The 20,037-nt window shown below is 50.3% G+C and overlaps 2 protein-coding genes and 1 long non-coding RNA gene across 5 annotated transcripts in view; 2 read left to right on the top strand and 1 right to left on the bottom strand.

Moving 5' to 3' along the window:
• Positions 1-11,381, top strand: part of RSPH6A (radial spoke head 6 homolog A) — a 38,180-nt gene extending 26,799 nt beyond the window's left edge. Inside the window, exons 5-6 of the mRNA XM_072608032.1 lie at positions 9,846-9,963; positions 11,081-11,381. Of these exons, the coding sequence (XP_072464133.1) occupies positions 9,846-9,963; positions 11,081-11,318 (356 nt within the window). The 3' untranslated portion in view covers positions 11,319-11,381. The remainder of the gene's footprint in view (positions 1-9,845; positions 9,964-11,080) is intronic.
• Positions 11,382-12,239: 858 nt separating this feature from the next.
• On the top strand, positions 12,240-18,540 carry DMWD (DM1 locus, WD repeat containing). Of its 3 annotated transcripts, none has more exons than XR_011966868.1 (4): positions 12,240-12,746; positions 14,457-14,639; positions 16,093-17,834; positions 18,045-18,540. XR_011966868.1 is itself a non-coding variant. In XM_072608031.1 (4 exons), the coding sequence occupies exons 1-4, from the start codon at positions 12,276-12,278 to the stop codon at positions 18,090-18,092; spliced, it is 1,905 nt and encodes a 634-aa protein (XP_072464132.1). In that variant the 5' UTR covers positions 12,241-12,275; the 3' UTR covers positions 18,093-18,540. The 3 variants fall into 3 exon arrangements, 2 of the variants coding, with proteins under 2 accessions (XP_072464131.1, XP_072464132.1); XM_072608031.1 differs by having other exon boundaries at positions 12,241-12,746; positions 16,093-17,295; XM_072608030.1 differs by having other exon boundaries at positions 16,093-18,540.
• Positions 18,541-18,855: 315 nt separating this feature from the next.
• LOC140503771 (uncharacterized) lies at positions 18,856-19,995 on the bottom strand. The gene is made up of 2 exons (XR_011966869.1): positions 19,304-19,995; positions 18,856-19,177 (listed from the first exon to the last, which is right to left on the bottom strand). It is a non-coding gene; the product is annotated as an uncharacterized lncRNA (long non-coding RNA).
• Positions 19,996-20,037: the final 42 nt, after the last annotated feature.

Raw genomic sequence — 20,037 nt, 5'->3', positions numbered from 1 at the left:
AGTTTGCCTGACACTCTTGACCTACACATGCAACAACCGTTTTTTCTTTATTATATTTTTCTCCTCTCTTTGCTCCAATCCAACTCTGGTTTGAACTCTTTTCCTTTCCTCATCCCTTCTCTTTGACATTCCCCTTTCCAACAATGGCATTTATATTTATTCCTTTTCAATTCTAATTTTGAAACACTTTCTTGCTACTTCTTTGGAATTGCTTCCTTCTGGTAAAGATTTTTATGTTAAATTTTTTTCCCCCTGGAATTTTTCTCTCTCATGATCAACTATATCTCAAAAGATACTAAATGCATTTTTGTTTGTTTAATGCTATTGGTTACTTGTGCGTTATTATGTACTATAGAGAATTTTTTTTAATTGATCCTGCTGCCTGAATATTTCTAGCTTTTTCATATGCTGATTGTTAATGTCTGTTGGTCAGCTTGAGCATTTGCATGGATTTGAGTGGCTGCTGTGCAGGAGCCCTCTAGGATGGGAGATTATATTTGAATACTGGTTTTACTGCTTTTACTTGTTATCTCCTTCTGTAGGTTTGGTTGTTTGCTTTTACATTTCTGATTTGCTGAATACAATTTTAACTTGAGCAAAATGGAGATCAAAATTATAGAAAGGTTTTTGTGAAGCAGTAAAAAGCTAGACGAGATCTTTTTATCCATAGAAGGTAAAGCTGTGTAAAATAAGGATGTTGTAAAATTGTCAAAAAGAATTTTAAGATATTTAGAAAAAGAGATCAATGACAAGTGTGGCACAGTGGAAAGGGCATTTGCTTTTAGAGGTGAAAGATGTGAGTTCAAATTCTGACTTTGGTACTTACTACCTTTTTAACTTGGGGCAAGTTTCTAATCCTGTATCGTCATCTGTAAAATGAGGGGATTGGCGTATGTCTTCCAAGATCCCATTTAACTCTAAACCTAAATAAATAATAATAATTATAAATAATTAATAATAAAGTCAAATCAGGAAACACCACCCCATCTGGATTTTTTGGAGAACGTTGCTGTTGTTGTTGAGTTATGTCCAACACTTCTTGGCCCCATTTGGGGTTTTCTTGACAGAGATACTGGACTGGTTTCCCATTCCCTTCTCCAGCTCATTTTATAGATGAGGAAACAGAGGCCACCGGGTTAAGTGACCTGCCTAGGGTCATACCACTAGTAAATATCTGAGATGTGATTTGAACTCAAGTCTTATGACTCCAGACCCAGCTCTCTATCCACTGTACCACTTAGTTGCCTTTTTTATGAATAACCCAGATACAATCACTCAAAAATTCTTGATACAGAAAAGATAAAACAGTACCTGGGAACTGTACCAGTCTCAAAATATAAAGGGAATAAACAATTACAGAGCACCTACTGTGTGTAAGGCATTGTGCTAAGCACGTTTTACAAATATGATCTCGTTTGACCCTCATACCAATTATAAAAAGAGCTGAATTTAAGAAACTGGAAGTTCTAATAGTCAGCATGTACTTCCCAGAGATGGTGCTGGATTCAAAACTCTTGTGGCCCAGAGAAACCACCTGTCTAGGACCAGTCTTTGACTGAGCAGCTAGCCCTTCTATGCTAAGGGAGACCAGGAGGCTAGAAGCAATAGATTAAGAGGGAGCAGGAGATGCTCCAGGAGTGGAGATTGCCCAAGGGAACAATGAATCTGGCCAGAATGGTAATGTAGAGGTTACTATAACTGGCTGGAGTCTAAGGCCAAGAGGGGTGTCTGGGTGGATTCTACTCTGTTGAACTCCCTTAGAGGGTGATTCCAATCCGTCCTCCAGTCACTCACAGTGATTTTCCTGAAGCTATAACCCAGCTATACTCAATAAACTCCAATGACTTTCTAGACAAGATCAAATACAAAATCCTCAGTTTGACGCTCAAAGTCTTCCATAATCTACCCCCTCTCTCCGTTCTGGGTATTTTTACTGACTGTCCCCTGTGCCTGGCATTCTTTACCTTCTTGTCTCCACCTACTGGCTTCCTTTAAGTCCCAACTAAGATCCCACCTTCCCCAGAAAGTCTTTTCCAACTCTTCCTAATTTTAGTGCCTTCTCTCTATTAATTATCTCCTATCCTGTATGTAGCTTGTTTTTCATATGTTTGTTCATATGCTGTATGTCCCATTAGATTATGGGTTCCTTGAGGACAGGGACTGTCTTTTATCTTTCTTTGTATTTCCAGCCATTAGTACGGTGCCTGGAACATAGTAGGTACTTAACAAATGCTGACTGATTGATGTTTTCCCTCCTTCCCCATCCACTAACTCTCTTCTCAGGAGATTGTTCTTGAAATTTCTGTTTCTTCAAAGTTTACTTTAACTTCCTGCTCACCTTGTCTTTAGAGCTGATTTTCCGATAATTGTGGTTAACCACTGCATTACTGATTTATGTGACTCATTACTCAAATGCATTGGAGAAAGCTATTAGAGGAGAAAGCCGGGGAGAGGGAGAGGAAAAAAGTTACAGCTGCAATTCTATTTTCCAGGGCAGGTTTCCAAGCCTGGCAGCTCAGAGTTTTGAGAAAATTATTGATTCAATTTACAATATCCCAGAGCCAGGAGAACTTAGACTTGGGTCTTTCTGAGCAAAACAAGTCAGCAGTTTTGGTTGTGGGGAGGCTTTCCTGAGTGGTTTAAGAAGTGTATGTAAGTAGGTAATTTCTTCCCATGGTCTATTTGAAAGAAAAAACATTCCCTGAGGGAAACAGAGTTGAGGGAGTGGCCTGATCACAAAAATGGGGGCCAATGAGAGTGACAGCACTCCTACCACCCTAAGCAAAATAATAGTAACACCATATAGCTAAATATAGCTTCGAATTTTTTTTATTATGACATAGGTTAATGCTTTATGACTTGTAAGCCTTATGATTTTTATAACTAAGTTAATTAAAATGGAACTCCTTATGTCCAGGAGATTTCCTAATTCAAACTTGACCTTTTGTGTTTATATAATATAGAAAAAATCCATCTGCTTTGCTGCTGCACCTAAAGACCACAGTATCTTTCCATTTGACCAGCCAATGAAACCTCAATGTTTCATCTCCTCCCATTAGAATGTAAGCATTTTGAGAACAGGCTCTGTCTCCACTTCCTTCTTTGCACCCCACAGTGCTTTGCACACAGTAAGCACTTAATAGATGTTTTTACATTCATTTATTCATTTAAACAACTTTTAATAGCCTTTTGATTCATTAAACTTGGCAAAATTAAAAGAAAACTCTGGAGTTCTCCTCACAAAGTACTTTGTCTACTTGTCTCCCCAAATCTTTTCAAGCAGCCTCGTCTTGGTGAGGCCAACCTAAACCCTACCTCTCAAGGCATCAAAGGGACTGTTATGAAGTACAAGACCCCATCTCCCATCATTGGTCATGAGAAAGGGTTATACGACTCTGAAATCCACCTAGTTGAAGCTCTGTTAAGAAGGGGAGAAGTAGGGGGAAGTCAAGGAGGTGAAGGTCCTTGCCTTCTCACTAGCCCATCAAGAGTCAAGGCAGTGGAGCAGTGGCCAGCCTCCAGTCCCATCAGCTCCCTGCATCTCTAGCTTCACAATACACCTGGTACCCCAGCGGCTGTGCTGGCTCCAAGTAGTTTCCATCACTGGCAGATGATGTCTTAGACACCAGGGTTGTAGCAGTGATTAGGAGTCCACGTGACCCTTTGGAGCCTCTCCATTTCACTTTCTCTTTTCCCTTAGTCTAAAGGGAAGAAGAGTTAACAAGAAATCTCTCTGTTTCTCTCTGTCTCTCTTATCCTGCTCATCATTTCTTTCAGCACAATAATATTCCATCACAATCATATACTACAATTTGTTCACCCACTCCCCAACTGATGACCATCCCTCAATTTCCAATTCTTTGACACCACAAAAAGAGCTACTAGAAATATTTTTGTACAAATAGGTCCTTTTCTCTTTTCTTTGATCTGTTTGACCTAGTTATGGTATTGCTCGGTCAAAGGGTATGCACAATTTTATGGCCCTTTGGGCATAGTTCCAAATTTTTCTCCAGAATCGTGGGATCAGTTCATAACTCCACCAATAGTGTCCCAATTTTCCCACATCCTCTCCAACACTTATCATTTTCTTTTTTTTTTGGTCATATTAGCCAATCTGATAGGTGTAAGGTGGTACCTCAGAGTTGTTTTAATTTGCATTTCTCTAATCAATAGTGATTGAGAACATTTTTCATATGACTATAGGTAGCTTTGATTACTTTGTCTGAAACTTGACTGTTCATATCCTTTGACCATTTATCAATTGAGAAATGGCTCTTATTTTCACAAATTTGACTCAGTTCTCAATATATTTGAGAAATGAGGCTTTTACCAAAGACACTTGCTGTAAAATTTCTTTCACATTTATGACTACTGTGTTATTTCCTTCCATCTCATTTCCCCCTGTTTATCCTCCTCTATCTCTCTTTTCACTATGTCTATAACTCAAAAGGGTTTTGCTTCCATTATTTCCCCCAATCCACCCTTCCTTGTGTCAGTCCTACTTTTGCTTATCCCCTGCCTCTCCTGCTTTTCTGTAGGGTAAGTACAATTGAGTACATCTTATTCCCTCTTTGAGTCAATTCCAATGAGAGTAAGGTTCAAGCATTGTCCAACACCGTCCCCATCTTTCCCTTCACAGAGAGGTTCACAAAGTGGGCAATACCACTCCCTGGAGGGTACTGGACAGATCCTGGAGAGTGGTAGTAGCCAGGGGTGCAACTGAGGGACACTGAATAAAAATAAGGGGGTGGCAGAAGCATAAGAAAAGAAGAAAATTTTGAAAAACCATTCATACATCTTTCATCTGTTGTGTAACAGAGTTAAAGTCATAGTGATTACATTTTTTCCAAATAAACCCACAAAATGTAATTTATAACCTATCATCAGTCAAGTCCACCAACAGGTCTTAACAAGCAAATGTTTGCAGGTGAGCAGATGCCACATTGTCAGGAAGTCCAGCATGCATCAACATGAATATGTGCATGTACTGACCTTTATAATACGATACTATATAGTTACATTATGCAATATTGTATCATCAAAATTTCAATGCAGGAAAAACCCCAGAAATTTTCAATAAATTATTAAATTTAAGATGTATCATTTAAAAGCATTTTTATATTTTTTAAATGATGTAAATTTTTTTTAAATGTTGAAAAAAAAGAGTCAAAAAATAAGATGGATTTCCAGTGTGGGGGGGACTGACTAATTTTTTAAAAGGGGTGCTGCAGGTCAAATAAGTTTGGGAACCTTTGCTCCACTATAAAAGTGCTTTTGGGCCTTTTTTATGTGAGACAATTTATCCCATTCTACTTCTCCCTTTTCTCTTCTATCAGCGCATTCTTCTTTTTCATAGCTTCATTTTATTTTTTTAGATCTCATCCCATCATCTTCAACTCACACTTGAGCCCTCTGTCCATGTATACTCCTTCTAACTGCCCTAATAATGAGGAAGTTCTTAGGAGTTACAAGTATCATCTTCCCGTATAAGGATATAAACAGTTTAACCTTATAGAATCCATTATAATTTCTCTTTCCTGTTTACCTTTTTAATACTTCTCTTGAATCTTGTTTTTGAAATTCAGATTTCCTATTCAGCTCTGGTCTTTTCATCAAGAATGCTTGAAAGTTCTCTATTTCATTAAATGTCCATTTTTCCCTTGAAGGATTATACTCAGTTTTTCTGGGTAGGTGATTCTTGTTTGTAATCTTAGCTCCTTTGCCTTCTGGAATATCATATTCCAAGCCTTCTGGTCCTTTACTGTAGGAGCTGCCAAATTCTGTGTAATCCTAACTGTGACTCCGCAATATTTGAATTATTTCTTTCTGGCTGCTTGCAATATTTTCTCCTTGACCTGGGAGTTCTGGGATTTGGCTATGATATTTCTTAAGAGTTTTCCTTTTGGGATCTCTTTCAGGAGGTAATTGGTGGATTCTTCCATTTCTATTTTACCCTCTGCTTCTAGAATATCAAGGCAGTTTTCCTTAAGTTCCTAAAAGATGATGTCTGGGTTTCAAGCAGTCCAATACATCTTAAATGATCTTTTTTGGTCTGTTTTCCAGGTCACTTGTTTTTCCAATGATATATTTCACATTTTCTTCTATTTTTCATTCTTTTAATTTTGTCTTTAATAGGCAGCAGACACAATTACATCAAAGCAAAGCCTCTACTAAGATGGCTACACAACATCCCCGCTCTTCCCCACTCTCCTGTTACACAGAGCAGGGAGAGGAAGGGAGGGAACCAGCGCTGGTAGTGCAGGGACACAATGTCCTTTCTCCTCTTGTGGTCTCCTCACACTGCCTGCTGCTGAGTGCAGCCTCTCTGCTGGCCAGGCCATTCGGGGGGCTCCCGAGACCTGCCGCTCTCATTGGCTTTTCCAGGGCTCTTTGTCTCCTGAATCAGTGGCTGACTCTCTTTTCTGCTGCCAGGGTTCGTACTCCTTGGAGCCACTTGTACTGCTGCTCTCTCTTTCTCTCTTTTTCTTTCCCTCTCTCTCCTCTCTTTCTATCTCCCCTTCCCTCTCTTCCCTTCCCTTCACCTCTCCCTTCTCTTCTTTTTGCCTCTCTCCCCTCCCCTTCCCTCCTCTGTTCTCTTCTCTTCTCCTCTCCCCTCCCCTCCCCTCCCTCCCCTCTTCTCTCCTCCTCTCCTTTCCTCTTTTTCCCTCATCACCTAGCTTTGTCTTGTTGAGATTCAGGTCCCAGGCACCACAAAGCTGTTTCCTGCTTTGACTGTCTCCAGGCTGACTAGTTTGATCTTTAGGGGCCACCAAGGGGGTGACTTACCCTTGGCCAGCCTATGGCAAGCTGCATGTCTGTCAGGAAGACTGCTTCACACTTCATGAGGGGATAACAGGGTGTGCATTTGGTGCTGACACATTAACATGTCATCTCCCCCTCACTTTGCTGTCCTTTCCTGTGATTTCATCTCCTAGGTTGCTTGGGGGGAGTGGTGGGGAGGAGGGACCAACCCCTTCCCCTTTCCCCTACATAAACAACAGGGTCAGGGATGGACTATGGGCCTGTGATTCCATTGTTACAGGTATACTAATGTAGGCTGGTACCTAATCTCAGGGAGTTATGTAGATCACTTAGAGATAAAATGACTTACCCAGTCCAACACAGCTAGTATGTGCCAGAGGCAGGATCTGAATCTAGGCATTACTGACTTTACGGCCAGCTGTCCAGGAAGCACCCCCTTTGGGTGACATGAAGAGGCAGAATCCAGCCTAGGGCAGCTGCTCCCTATATGGTCTCAGTGCCAGATGATGTGTCAGCTCCAGCTGCTGCAGGTCCCCCTGGCCTTAGGGATCAAGAACAGAAGCAGACCGGCTTCTGCAGCTCCCACCTTTTCCTAGAAGTGCTGCCAAGCCCTAGTTTGGGCTAGTCTCATAGGATTAGAGATTGAGAGCTTTCTGGTCCAGCTCCCTCCTTTTACAGATTGGGGTACCACAACCAAGAGGAGTCACACAGCCTGTCCATAATGGGGGCTAGATTTGTACCTGAGTCTTCCCAACTGCTAGTCTAATGAGGGATCATTAATGCACTGATCACTGCATTCTTTTAGAAGAGAGAGCACATAAATAGCTCAGTCAGTGCTGCCACCTGCATGACTGGACATAGGCTTGGGAGTATCCAGGAAAGGAAGGTGAGCATTGCCCACAGACCAGCCACACCTTTTCTCTCTGGTCAGGAAGTTCATAATTCCTAGTCTCTGCTGTCAAATCTCACCCTTTCTCTAGACTGGAGGAAGGAAGGAGGAGTGAGTGGGGCCATTTGTCCAGAGGGTGCACACCTTGCCTCAGCAAGTAAAAATGGTGTTCTGTCTTGCTTCTTAGTCCAGAGCAAGGGAAGGAAAAGCCCCTGATGTGATTTACCTTTTTCTTTGTGGACATATGTGTAATTATTAGTCATAAAAACCATAAGATTCTCTTTTTAACTCAGCCAGGGGAAAGTTGGTCACAATGGGGGACCAACACTCAAACCCTGATTCTTCCTGTGTCTTTGTATATAAATACCTAAACCCTGTTCTCCCCTATTGCCACCCCCTATTCACAAATAAGGCAATGTACAGGCACACAGCAGTGGAACTGAACAGGTTTATCTCACTGGCAAAAGAAATTCAAAATACTTCAACTGAATTCAGACAGGTATTTTGCAGAACAGAATAAGCTTTGGAATCTCAGTTTACTTGGGAAGAACTGGGAGAAAAAAAGAAGGGGAGACCTTACTCTATAGTCTGATACTGATTGTCCTAGCTAGGGAGGAACAGGGGGTAAATCACTGGGCCTGGAATCAGAAAGACCTGAGTTCCAATTCAGCCACAGACATGTCCTATCTGTGTGACCCTGCACAAGTCATTTCACCTCTGCCTGCCTCAGTTTCCTCAACTGTAAAGTGGCAATAAATATAGCACTGACCTCCCATGGTAGTTTCGAATAAATGAGACAACACTTGTAAAACGCACTTAGCACAGTGCCTGGCTTCATACTTGATCATCCCCTTTCCCCCCATGGAAAGTCAGCAGCCACCATTCCTAGAGAGCAGAGATGGTCTTGGTTTTTGTACCTTCCCAGCAGGGCCTTGTACATAGTAAGTACCTAGTAAATGTTGGTGAAATTGAATTGATTGGCAGTGTGGAAAGCTGTCTAGAAAGATGGGAAGTGAGGAAGTTTATGAGATTTAGCCACTGAGAGCATTACTGGAGGGAGATGCCTGGGGGGGAGATCAAAAGTCTGGCTCACCAGGAAAGAGTTGTTAGGTGGGGTTAGGAGGAGGTGTGTCTGTGGCCTTCTTACTGTTTTTAAGACCCAGGAAGCCTTTGAAGAGGACAGGCTTGCTTGCAGCAGCAGGGGAAAGGCCAGGAGAGAGAGGAGATGGAAGATTAGGGAAGAGAAGGGAATGATGAAAAAGACAAGATCCTGGAGTGATGGGGGCAGGCTTGAGGATGCGTCTTGGGGGCTTCTCCTTGGCTAGGGGATGGGCCACCCCTTCACTGCAGATTGGAGCAAAGCTAACTAACTGCCAGTTGCTATGCTCAGGTGACTCAGAGGAGCTGAGGGGAGCAGCCAGTTTACTCAGGGGGACACATGATGAATGCAATCCTCGACACTGGGGTGTTGTGAAATGCCATCTGGGAACCTGGGAGTGCAGGCTTTGAGGTTTGCCATGAACTTTGCAAATAAGATCTCATTTGACCCTCACAGTGCTGTTGTCCCCAATTTACAGAAGAGTAAACTGAGGCAGGCAGGAATAAGGTGATTTACCCAGGGTCACACAGCTAGGAGATAGCTGATGCTCCATCCACTGTACCACCAGCTGCCTCATAGACCTATGATCCCATGAAATTGGGGCCAGTTGGGGAGCCAAGGAGTTTTGGACCAAGGAGAAGCCCCCAAGACGCATCCTCAAGCCTGTCCCCATCACTCCAGGATCTTGTCCTTTTCATCATTCTCTTCTCTTCCCCCATCTTCCATCTCCTCTCTCTTCCGATCTTTTCCCTGCTGCTGCAAGCAAACTTGTCCTCTTCAAAGGCTTGCTGGGTCTTAAAAACAGACCAAGCTGGGGCTCAGGGCAGCACCTGGATAATGGAGGCAGAGAACTGGGGTTGGGGAAATGAGTGAGATCCAGAGGGGGATGGTGTGGAGAGGCAGGGGAGCCCAGCCTCAGAGGCCAGCATCCCTCAGGACTCAATAGTACGGACAGAAGGTGGCCAGGGAAAGTTTCTGAGATGGACTTCCTCCTCTTCTCCATATCACTCCAGTCAGTTGTGTTAAAGAGGGTTGGGAGGGAGGGAGTGACTGTTCTTCCAGTCTGACCTCTTCTTTATCCCCATGTCCCCTCAGAAATCCTGCAGTTGGCCCCCTGGACAGCCCGCCTCTCCTGCACCCTCTGCCCTCAGTACTCGGTGGCAGTGATGAGATCCAACCTGTGGCCTGGGGCTTATGCTTATGCCACTGGAAGGTAAGGGATGCCAAGGCAGAGCCTGGACCAGCCCCCTGTGGGGGAGCTGCCCTTCAGAGACTCCTCCAGGAAGAGAACTGGAAATGTTCGAGCTGGGAGGGGCCTTAGAACAGGGAATGTTCAAGCTGGGAGGGCCTTAGGACAGGGAATGTTCGAGCTGGGAGGGCCTTAGGACAGGGAATGTTCGAGCTGGGAGGGCCTTAGGACAGGGAATGTTCGAGCTGGGAGGGCCTTAGGACAGGGAATATAACAAACTAAATAATAAACTATATTAATATAATGAACTAAAGCATAGTGAGGCAGAGGAAAGTTTCTCGAAGGAGGCCTGACTCAGGCTGGATGTCAAAGAGCTGGGGAAGGTCTTCTAGACTAGAACAAGGTGAGCCAAGGCTCAGAGCAGGCAATAAGCTACAACGGAACATAAGCCTACTTTGGAGTCAATTTCAAATCTTAGCCCTGCTGGGTTACTTCAGGCCCAGCTCTTCTCTCTGGGCCCCAATTTCATGGGATCATAGGTCTATGAGACAGCTGGTGGTACAGCAGATGGAGCATAGGCTATCTCCTAGCTGTCTAACCCTAGGCAAATCACCTTATTGCTGCCTGCCTCAGTTTCCTCTTCTGTAAAACAGAGACAGCAGCACTGTGAGGATCAAATGAGATCTTATTTGCAAAGTTCTTTGCAAACCTCAAAGCCTGTATAAAGGCTATCTCTTTGTTACTTTTTTTCTTTTGGAGGCCCTTGTGGTTAAAAGAGTTGCCCAGGGTCATACACCTGATAAGATTTGAACTCAGGTCCTCCTGAGGGCCAGTGCTCTATACATTGTACCACCTAGCTGCCCCAAGTTACCACTATTATTATCATAGCTGGCAGGGTCCTTAAAGATAACCCAGCCATCTCATTTCACCGTTGAAGCAAGTAGGGCCCAGCTAGGGGCAGTAATTTGCCCGGGTGGCACAACTGGTTACCCAGCAGGGTCCGCTTGCCTCTTTCTCTCCATTCTACCATGCTTTCTTCCTAGGTGGAATGGGAGGTTCAGACTAGACAGTATAAGGTTCCGTGGGGTTCCGTGAGCCCTTTGGCTCATATTGCAGAGTGTCCTCCTTCACCCCCTCCCAGGAAATTTGAGAACATCTACATTGGCTGGGGCCACAAGTACAGCCAGGAGAACTTCAACCCCACTCTGCCCCCCGCGGTGCAGATGGAGTTCGTCGTGGGGCCCGAGACCATGGAGATGGCCGACCCCACGGTGGAAGAGGAGCAGGCCTTGAAGGCTGCCCAGGAGCAGGCCCTGGCTGCAGCGGAGGAGGAGGAGGAGGATGAAGAGGATGAGGAGGACGAGGATGCCGATGATTAGGGGGGGATTTCTTACTTTGTGAATCTTTATTTGTTACTGGAGAATTGTTTCTTTTCTACACTGGAGGAGAGTGCGGTGTTTTCCTTTGACTGTACCCCCGTTCGGGATCCTGCGTGGCTCCTCCCAGCCCTAGAGGCTGGGCCTCCCCCAGACCCAAGCGAGGTCTTCGGGGTCCTTCAGGGTCGGGTCCCCAGGGTCCTCGTCCTCCCCTCCCCCCCCAGTCTTTCCTGACTGTCCTTTCTACAAAGCTCTTCGTAGGAACCTTCGGTTCCCCCAACCTCAAGCCGCCCCCCCTTCCCCGCAGAATCCTCCGGCTGGAAGGTTGGGAAAGCGCCCCGCCTCCCCATCGCTAGGGAAGCGGCGCGGTTGCTAGGGCCCCGCCCACCCCCCGGCTCTCCGGTCTCTCTGGGGTCCCGCCCCCTTGGCGCGGTCCAATCGCAGCTCGGTTACTTTGGCAACCACTCCGCCCTCCCTACGCCCCTCCCTGCGTCCGAAAAGACGTCAGGCCGCCGAAGCGCGCGGCTGTTGCTGTGGTGATGGCACCTCCTATCGCCGAGGGCTAGCCTAAGCCGCCAGATGTTGCCCTGGCAACGCCGTTTTCCTTCTTCTCCTCTCCAAGCCCCTTGGAGCACCTTCTTTCCCGAATGGGCAACCAGTTACCAAGACAACAGCGGCTCCTCCTCCCACCCCTTCACCCGGCGCCACGCCCCTAATTTTCCCCAATCAGCCCCGCCTTGTCCGCACCACGCCTTCAGCCACCTCCTTCCCTGGCCCCGCCCTTTGGCCAATCTATTTCAATCGACACACCAGAAGCGGCGCCTCTCCCCCAACCGGGAGGCCGTTGTCGGGGGAACGCTCCTCCCCTTCCGGGGGAGGCGGGGCCTCCGGCGGAAGCGGCGTCGGGTGCGGCGGAACGGGGGCGCGGGGGTGGGGGCGCGGAGGGGCGCCAGGCCCAAGATGGCGGCGGGCGCGGAGGGCGGCGCGGGCGCTGGGGCCTTGGGGGACTGCGCCGAGATCAAGTCGCAGTTCCGGACGCGCGAGGGCTTCTACAAGCTGCTGCCCGGCGCCGAGGGTGCAGCCCGGAGGGCGGGTCCGGCCCCGGCCCCCGGCCCGGCCTCCGCCGCCTCCTGCGCGGCCCCGACCGCGGCCCCGGGCCCGGCCCCCGGCCCGGCGCCCGCCGCCCCGGGCTCCGCCGCCGCCGCCGCCGCCGCCGCCGGGGCTGGGGCCCCCTCCCCGCCCGGGCCGGGGCCCGCGCTGCCCGCCGTGCGCCTGAGCCTCGTGCGCCTCGGCGAGCCCGACCCCGCCGCCGCCGCCGCCTCCGGGGAGCCCGCCGGGCCGCCCCCGGCCGCAGGGGATCGCGTCTGCTTCAACCTGGGCCGAGAGCTCTACTTCTACCCGGGGGGCTCCGGGCGCCGAGGCAGCCACCGGGTGAGCGGCGGAGGGGGAGGGGCGAGGATGGGGAAGGGGGAGGGGCGGATGGAGAGAGGGGGGAAGGGAGAGGAGAGGGGGGAGTGGGGGTGTAGACAAGTAGTGCTGAGAACCTCGGGGTGCCGGCAGGAAGGACCTCGATCTAGAACATTAACTCCGGGAGTGTGAGGCTTCTAGAGGACTCGGAATATTAGCACTGAGACCGTACAGTAATTCTTAGCAGAGCCTTAGAATTCAGATTTCTCATTAAAAAAATGGAACCTGTAGGTCGAAGAACATCAGCCCTGGTGACAGGTACGAACGTGATAAAAGCAGCCTTCACGTAGCTCTCTAAGGCTTGCACAGCAAGCGCTTCCCCAGGGCTGTCTGGTCTGGGTCTGCCGACCACCAGGGACACGGGTGCTCCGATTATCCGTTTTACAGAGGGGGCAAACCTCGGTTAGGTGACTGTCTCAGGCTCACACAGCCTGGACTGGAAGGGGTCTCAGCGCGTTTGCACTTAGCTCCTCCAGACTCTGGGCCCAGGGCTCTGCCACGTTGTAGAATGGCCACGCTGGGAGGATCTTTCAAACAAAAAAGGTGGCCCAGGGGCCAAGAGGGCTGAGGGCTGGTGGTAGATGAGGTTTGAGGGGAGGAGGATGGGAAGGAAGGAGGTTGGGGCTGTTGTTGTCCCAGCCTAATGGCACTGATGCTGTGGACAGAGAGGCATGTGTTCTTGAGAGGAGAGGGAAGGCAGGATGGGCAGGGGATTGAAAGGGGTAAATCTGTGGAGAGGAGGGGCTCTACATTGACTCAGGGGCCGCTTTTGTCAGGGTTCGGAGAATTTCTGTAGCTTCTGAGCTGGCAGAGGCCTTAAAGGGCATAGGGGTCAACTTATTGACCTGCACCTTGTCTGGTGCCACAGGTAGTAGGTGGCTTTGAACTTGGCCAAGCCCCAAGGTCGGCTGCCTCCTGTGGGAGGTCAGGATTGGGAGATGGGCAATGGGAGGTCTGAGAGTGGACATGGAGGCTTTGATGGCCCAGAGAGCAGGGGAGTGGGAAGAGAAAAGGGAAGCAGAGAGCAAGGGAGAAGCTGAGAGCTCACCAGGCATGGCTAGGAACTCCAGCTCTGAGCCAGGAGGGACCACAGTGGGCCAGGAAGCTAGGATCCAGAACGCTTGGCAGCCAGCAGAACCCTGGGGTGAAGAAGGAGGTCGGAAAGGGGACTGTGAGGGGTGCATGTGGGGGCTTCAGCGGAAGTCAGGAGGCCTAGGAGGTACAACAGACCCCCTTTCCTTTTTACAATGCAGCAGTCTCCAAGCGTTCAACACAGGCCCTGTGCTATGCACTGGGGACAGAGGGATACAGATGGGATGTTCTTGTCCCTCCAGGACCTTATGGACAGTCAGAGACAACTTGTCCTCAGAGAAGCAACTTCAGAATAAATACAGGGTGTTGGGGGTGGGGGGGATATACCAGCCCCTTACAGGAAGGAGATGGGCAGGCTGAGCTTTGGAGAGGCCAGTGTGTGCAGGGCTGAGCCTGAGAGAGGAAGGGAGCTGGAGGGAGGGCCTGCCCAAAGAGCCTGGGCCGCCTGAGCTGGCCATGCTCCCCACCTCAGCACTCTGGAGCAGTTCCTTGGCCTGTTCATACCTTCACCTGCGTGGTTATGAGCTTCCTTGCTCATCAGCCTTCTTTCTTTTCCTTTTTTCCCTCCCCTACCAACAAAAGTCCATAGATCTCAACAAACCCATTGACAAGCGGATATACAAGGGGACCCAGCCTACTTGTCATGACTTCAACCAGTACACTGCAGCCACTGAGACCATCTCCCTGCTGGTGGGCTTCTCCGCTGGCCAAGTGCAGTACTTGGACCTGATCAAAAAGGACACCAGCAAGCTTTTCAATGAGGAGGTAACTGCTTGGGCCCCAGGACCAGGTCAATGATGGGGAGCAGGCTAGAGTCTGGCTGCAGTGGGGATGCCCATGGATAGGCTGGAAAGACAGGCTTGAGTTAATATACTGTTAGGGGTGGAGAGGGGCCTGAGAACAAGGAATGTCTGGACTGGGAGGAGCCTTAGGACAGGGAATGAAAATATTTTCCATTCTCTCTGATTTTACTAATTGGAGAAAATGAGGAGAAGGGAGCTGCCCAGTAAAAATGTCTCCTGTTCGCTTGCAGATCACTTATCTGCTGTGATCCCGACTTTATCGCAGGGAGTGAGGCCAGTCAGGGATCTTCATCCATATTTGACAAGGGTGGTACCTGAAGCCCAGAAAGGGAGAGCTTGCCAAGAGGAGAGGCGTAGAGGGCAGGAAGGTGGGCAGCTAGGTGGCACAGTGGATAGAGCAGCAGTGCAGGAGTCAGGAGGACCTGAGCTCAAATCTCACCTCAGACACTTGACACTCACTAGCTGTGTGTCCTTGGGCAAGTCACTTAACCCTAACTGCCTCATCCTGGGTCATCTCCAGTCATCCTGATGAATATCTGGTCACTGGATTCAGATGGCTCTGGAGGAGAAGTGAGGCTGGTGACCTGCACAGTCCTCCCTCACTCAAAACAAAGTCAAGTGCAAGTCATGTCCTTATTTCTCTGATGGCATGGTCTTCTTTGGCAACAAAAGACAAACACACGGAGGGCAGGAAGGTAGAAAGAAGGCTGCTCCTTAAGAGTTAGCACAGCCAATGCACCTGTCTCACTTAACATCTGAGGAAACTGAGGCCAAGAGAGCTGGAGGCAGAAGAATGGACAGGCCCACTCTCCAGTTCTGAGCTTCTATCAGCTTCTTCCTCCTCCACTAGCAGAGGAATGGACCGATCTGGTGCCAGGGAGACTGAGGGAGGAGTGAGGAAGATAGGTGGGGCTATCAGACAACAGAGGGGCCTACAAAGGCCTGGAGAAAGGACCCAGTAAATCAAGCTGGCATTTCAGTACAGTGTGTCTAATGACCCTCAGCAAACTCCTTCACCCCTTGTGCCTTGGTTCCCTCACCTGTCAAGTGAATGGATGGAGTGGCCTCTGACGCCCCTCCCAGCTCCAGGTCTGTGACCACAGCTTGGGTCCAGGTGGGGGGAACCTGGTGTTCGGAGCCAGGAGTCCCAGCAGCCCTCTCCAAGCTCAGTCTGTACCACATCAGGCTGCTTTCACAAGGAGCCTCTAGAGACCAGCACTTTGTACAGATGGGTAAACCAAGCCAAGAAGAGGGGCAGAAACAGCTTCTGTGGTCACACATCTCATGGGCAGCAGAGCCAGGCTTCAGGCCTTGGTCCTTGGACCCTGAATCCAGAGCTCTCTCCACTGCACCACCCTGCCTCTCCTTATAAGCAAGCTCACAGCCCTGCTGTCTCCCTCTGCTTTTCTCCTCAGAGGCTGATAGACAAGACCAAGGTGACCCACCTGAAGTGGCTGCCTGAGTCAGAAAGCCTGTTCCTGGCCTCCCACGCCAGTGGCCACTTCTACCTATATGATGTGGCTCGCCCCTGTGGCCCTGCCCCACCCCAGTACAGCCTGCTCAAGCAGGGGGAGGGCTTTGCCGTCTATACTGCCAAGGGAAAGGCACCCCGAAACCCACTGGCTAAGTGGGCCGTGGGCGAGGGTCCCCTGAACGAGTTTGCCTTCTCCCCGGACGGGCGTCACCTGGCCTGCGTGAGCCAGGACGGCTGCCTGCGCGTCTTCCATTTTGATTCCATGCTGCTGCGGGGCCTCATGAAGAGCTACTTTGGAGGCCTGCTCTGCGTGTGCTGGAGCCCAGATGGGCGCTATGTGGTAACCGGGGGCGAGGATGACTTGGTCACCGTGTGGTCCTTCACCGAGGCCCGAGTCGTGGCCAGAGGCCATGGCCACAAATCCTGGGTCAATGCCGTGGCTTTTGACCCATATACCACAAGGAGCGAGGAAGAGCCAGAGGAGGAGGGAATGACAAGCGGGAGCGAGCGGGAAGCAGGCTCCTTACCCAGGCTGCCTCCCCCCGCTGTCACCTACCGCTTTGGTTCAGCTGGCCAGGACACACAGTTCTGCCTGTGGGACCTGACGGAGGATGTGCTCTACCCCCGGCCCCCGCTGGCCCGACCCCGGGCCCTGGCCGGCAGCGCAGAGACCGCGCCTGTCACCCCAGGGCCACTGCCCCGATCCCTGTCCCGCTCCAACAGCCTCCCACACCCAGCAGTGAGTGGAAAGGGGGCCGGGGCAGGCACAGGTGGGGTGACGGAGCCCGGGACGCCCTTCAGCATCGGCAAGTTTGCCACACTGACCCTCCAGGAGCGTCGCGACAAAAGCACTGACAAAGAGCACAAGCGCTACCACAGCCTGGGCAACATCAGCCGAGGTGGCAGTGGTGGTGGTAGCAGCGGAGATAAGCCAGGCGGGCCGGCCCCCCGGGGCCGCCTGGACCCTGCCAAGGTGCTGGGCACAGCCCTGTGCCCTCGAATCCATGAGGTGCCCTTGCTGGAGCCTCTGGTGTGCAAGAAGATTGCCCAGGAGCGCCTCACTGTCCTCCTCTTCTTGGAGGACTGTATCATCACCGCCTGTCAGGAGGGTCTCATCTGCACTTGGGCCCGGCCTGGCAAAGCTGTGAGTACCCCAGGTGCCGCCGGGGAGCCCCCCCTGGCCCCAGATTCAGGACAGGCGCCTGCCTCCTCTCCCGGGCTTTGGTCTGCAGACTGAGTGCTGGGAGATTCTTGGGGGCGGGAGGGGGTGGGGAGGGAAAGAAGCTGTAGAAATAACCATCAGCCAGCCCTGGGATGCCGCACTCTGCGCGGAAGAGGTGTACCAGTGTTGAAATGTCAACGTCTTAGAAAAACAGGTGTCAGGACCCCTGGCATTCTGGAATGTCACTGCAGAAGGGCAGGCGGGGCTCGTTAGAGAGTGCTGGAACTGTGGCCTATTCAGGTCTCTACATTCCTCTCTGTGGTGGGTGAGGAAAGCCCATTAACCTCCAGCGGTATTTGAACGTGAGCTGCCATCTTTCTAGAACAGCAGCTTCTTAAAATAATTGTCAGAACTTTGGAGTCATGGGAGTAGAGACTCCAAAAATTGGGGGTGGAGGCCCCCGGACCTCCGTCGGACCCAGAGCACACCCCCAGAGGGTCTGTAACTCAGCAATTCTTCAGGTCAGGACCGTACACGGGCCAAAACCCTCTGAAGGGGGTTGGGGGGGCGTTGGCACAAGGGACCATGCTATAGACTACAGGGTCGGGGTGGGGGACGACCATGGCAGGACAAGAGCTTTGTAGACAGGCAGGGGGCCTCCCTCAGAGGGTGGGGGGTTTGTGATGGCCTCATTGCCTGGCCCACATGCCCTTCTTCCGGCTTCCTTGCAGGGCCTCTCCTCCCAGCCTGCCAACTCCCCCAGTGGCACCGTGGTGTGAAGCTTGTGGATTCAGCCGCTCCCGCCTCTCTGCCTCCTGGTCCGTGTCCTGTCTGCTCCATCCTTATACCCCTTAATGTATTAACAAGACTAACAGTGGGAGGAGTCCTTGTGTAGCGCGCCCCATTCCCCTCCCACAGGCCTTGCACAATGCCAGGGGCATCCCTGGCCTGGCCTGTGGGATGTGGGACCCAGCGTTCTTTCCTGCTTGTACAGCCCCCCTCTCCGACAGTCAGTGTTACTCCCCCTCTCTCCCCTGCATGTGACAGCAGCCAGCCAGATGTCCCCTGGCCTCTCCTTTCATCTGGGCTCTTTGCACTGATCCCCCTCTGGCAGGGACCGGGGGAGGCCCCTGAAGAGTGTTCTAAATTATGGAAATCCCAATGTCTCTGCCTCCCTCCACACCCTTCAACCTTTATTTATAGTAAAAGCTCCTTGTTTTTACAGTCTGGGTTGTTGGCCTCTGTTCTGTCTTGTGGTTAGGGGCTAGGGTGGGGAGAACAGCAAGGCTGTGGAAACATTAGACTTTAGAAAGAGTGGAGCCTGACCGTACCTCCACCCCTTTATGAGTGAGGAAACTGAGGCCAAGGTTGTCATTGTCATACAGCCAGAACGTCGGGGGCCTCCTCACTCCCCGCTTCAGCTCCCTTGGTCTGCAGCCGAGAGCATCAGAGCTAGAAGGGACCTTAGAACCAGGAACATCAGAGTTTAGAACACAGAATGTCAGAGCTAAATGGGCCCTGCCAACAGAGCAGTCAGGCATGTGGGCATTCATGAAACTTTATTCACCTGCTGGAGTCTGCAGGCCCCAAATGCAGTGGGGGGAGACTGAGGCAGGAAGAGCCCAAGCTGCATATGGTGGAGAGCCCCCAGGGAGAGGGAAGGGCTGGTGGGGCCAGGAGATACTGTCTGTCCAAGAGGAGTTGGAGATACCTGCCCATCATCTGTTTGAAATGTCCAAGGCAGGGTGGAGATGAGGGTGGTGATGGGAGATGGAAGCTGAGGAGTTAGGGCTGGGACTCTTTCAGTGCATGCTCAAGCCTTCATTCAGTATGCATTTATTAAGCTCCTGCTGCGTGCCAGGGGCTACAAAGAAAGGCATAAGATAGGCCTTGCCCTCAAGGGCTTCCAATCTAAAGGCACCAGCTGAGGACTCACCAAGTGCCATCGTGTAGGGAGGAGAGAAGGCCTGGGCCTGAGCACTGGGGGTACCTGTGGTCCCATGAGTATGACCCGGATGAAGATTCCACCAAGGAGGCCAAAGGAATATCCTGATGTGGAGGAGAAAGCAGTGTCAAAGCAGCCCGGAGAGAAGAGCATCTCAATATATGATGGGGGGGTCAGCAGGCAGATGGTCAAGGACTGAGATGCCACGACAGGTTGGCCAGTTGGGAGCTGCCTGGCACTGGCTTCCATTGAATGAAGTGGTTCAGACTTTGCAGCAACAAGTGTGGTGTAGACTGAGCAAGAGAGAGACACGGGGCAGTGGCCCACAGCGGGTGGCTTTTGTTTGGACTGGTGTGCTCTGGCATCTTGAGATGGAGAGTAGGTACTGAACAGAGAAGGTGGATGGGCCTGAGGTGGCTCCATTAGGCATATTTGTTACAAAGGTTTTGTTTTCCACCAGTTTGTGAGAAAAGAAAATAGATTTTTGTTCGTTAGAATAAGAATGTCATCGGAGGGACCTTCAAACAGACTTTCAGAGCTGAAGGGGAGATGGCATCTGGACCAATTCCCTTCTTTTACTGATGGGGAAACTAAGACCCAGAAAAGACCAGTAACCTGGACAAGGTCACAGATCATGACCATGCTGCACCCACCTTTAAGCCCTGCCACAAATCTATAAATCACCTCATCTTACCTCCACCCCTCAAAATCTGTGAAGAGAAGTCCTGAGGGGGGGGAGGATAAGTAATCCTCAATGATGAGAGAGCCCTGCCTCTCTC

This window comes from Notamacropus eugenii, chromosome 5, assembly GCF_028372415.1.
Source record: "Notamacropus eugenii isolate mMacEug1 chromosome 5, mMacEug1.pri_v2, whole genome shotgun sequence".
Lineage (NCBI taxonomy): Eukaryota > Metazoa > Chordata > Mammalia > Diprotodontia > Macropodidae > Notamacropus > Notamacropus eugenii.
Note: the sequence above shows the minus strand (reverse complement) of the source record. Positions and strands in the feature narration are given on the sequence as shown.

Bases quoted from the DNA above. Each gene is read 5' to 3' on its own strand.
- DMWD (XM_072608030.1), top strand. From the start codon at position 12,276: ATGGCGGCGGGCGCGGAGGGCGGCGCGGGCGCTGGGGCCTTGGGGGAC. The intron at 12,747-14,456 runs GTGAGCGGCGGA...TACCAACAAAAG, and splicing joins GGCGCCGAGGCAGCCACCGG to TCCATAGATCTCAACAAACC. The intron at 14,640-16,092 runs GTAACTGCTTGG...TTTTCTCCTCAG, and splicing joins GCAAGCTTTTCAATGAGGAG to AGGCTGATAGACAAGACCAA.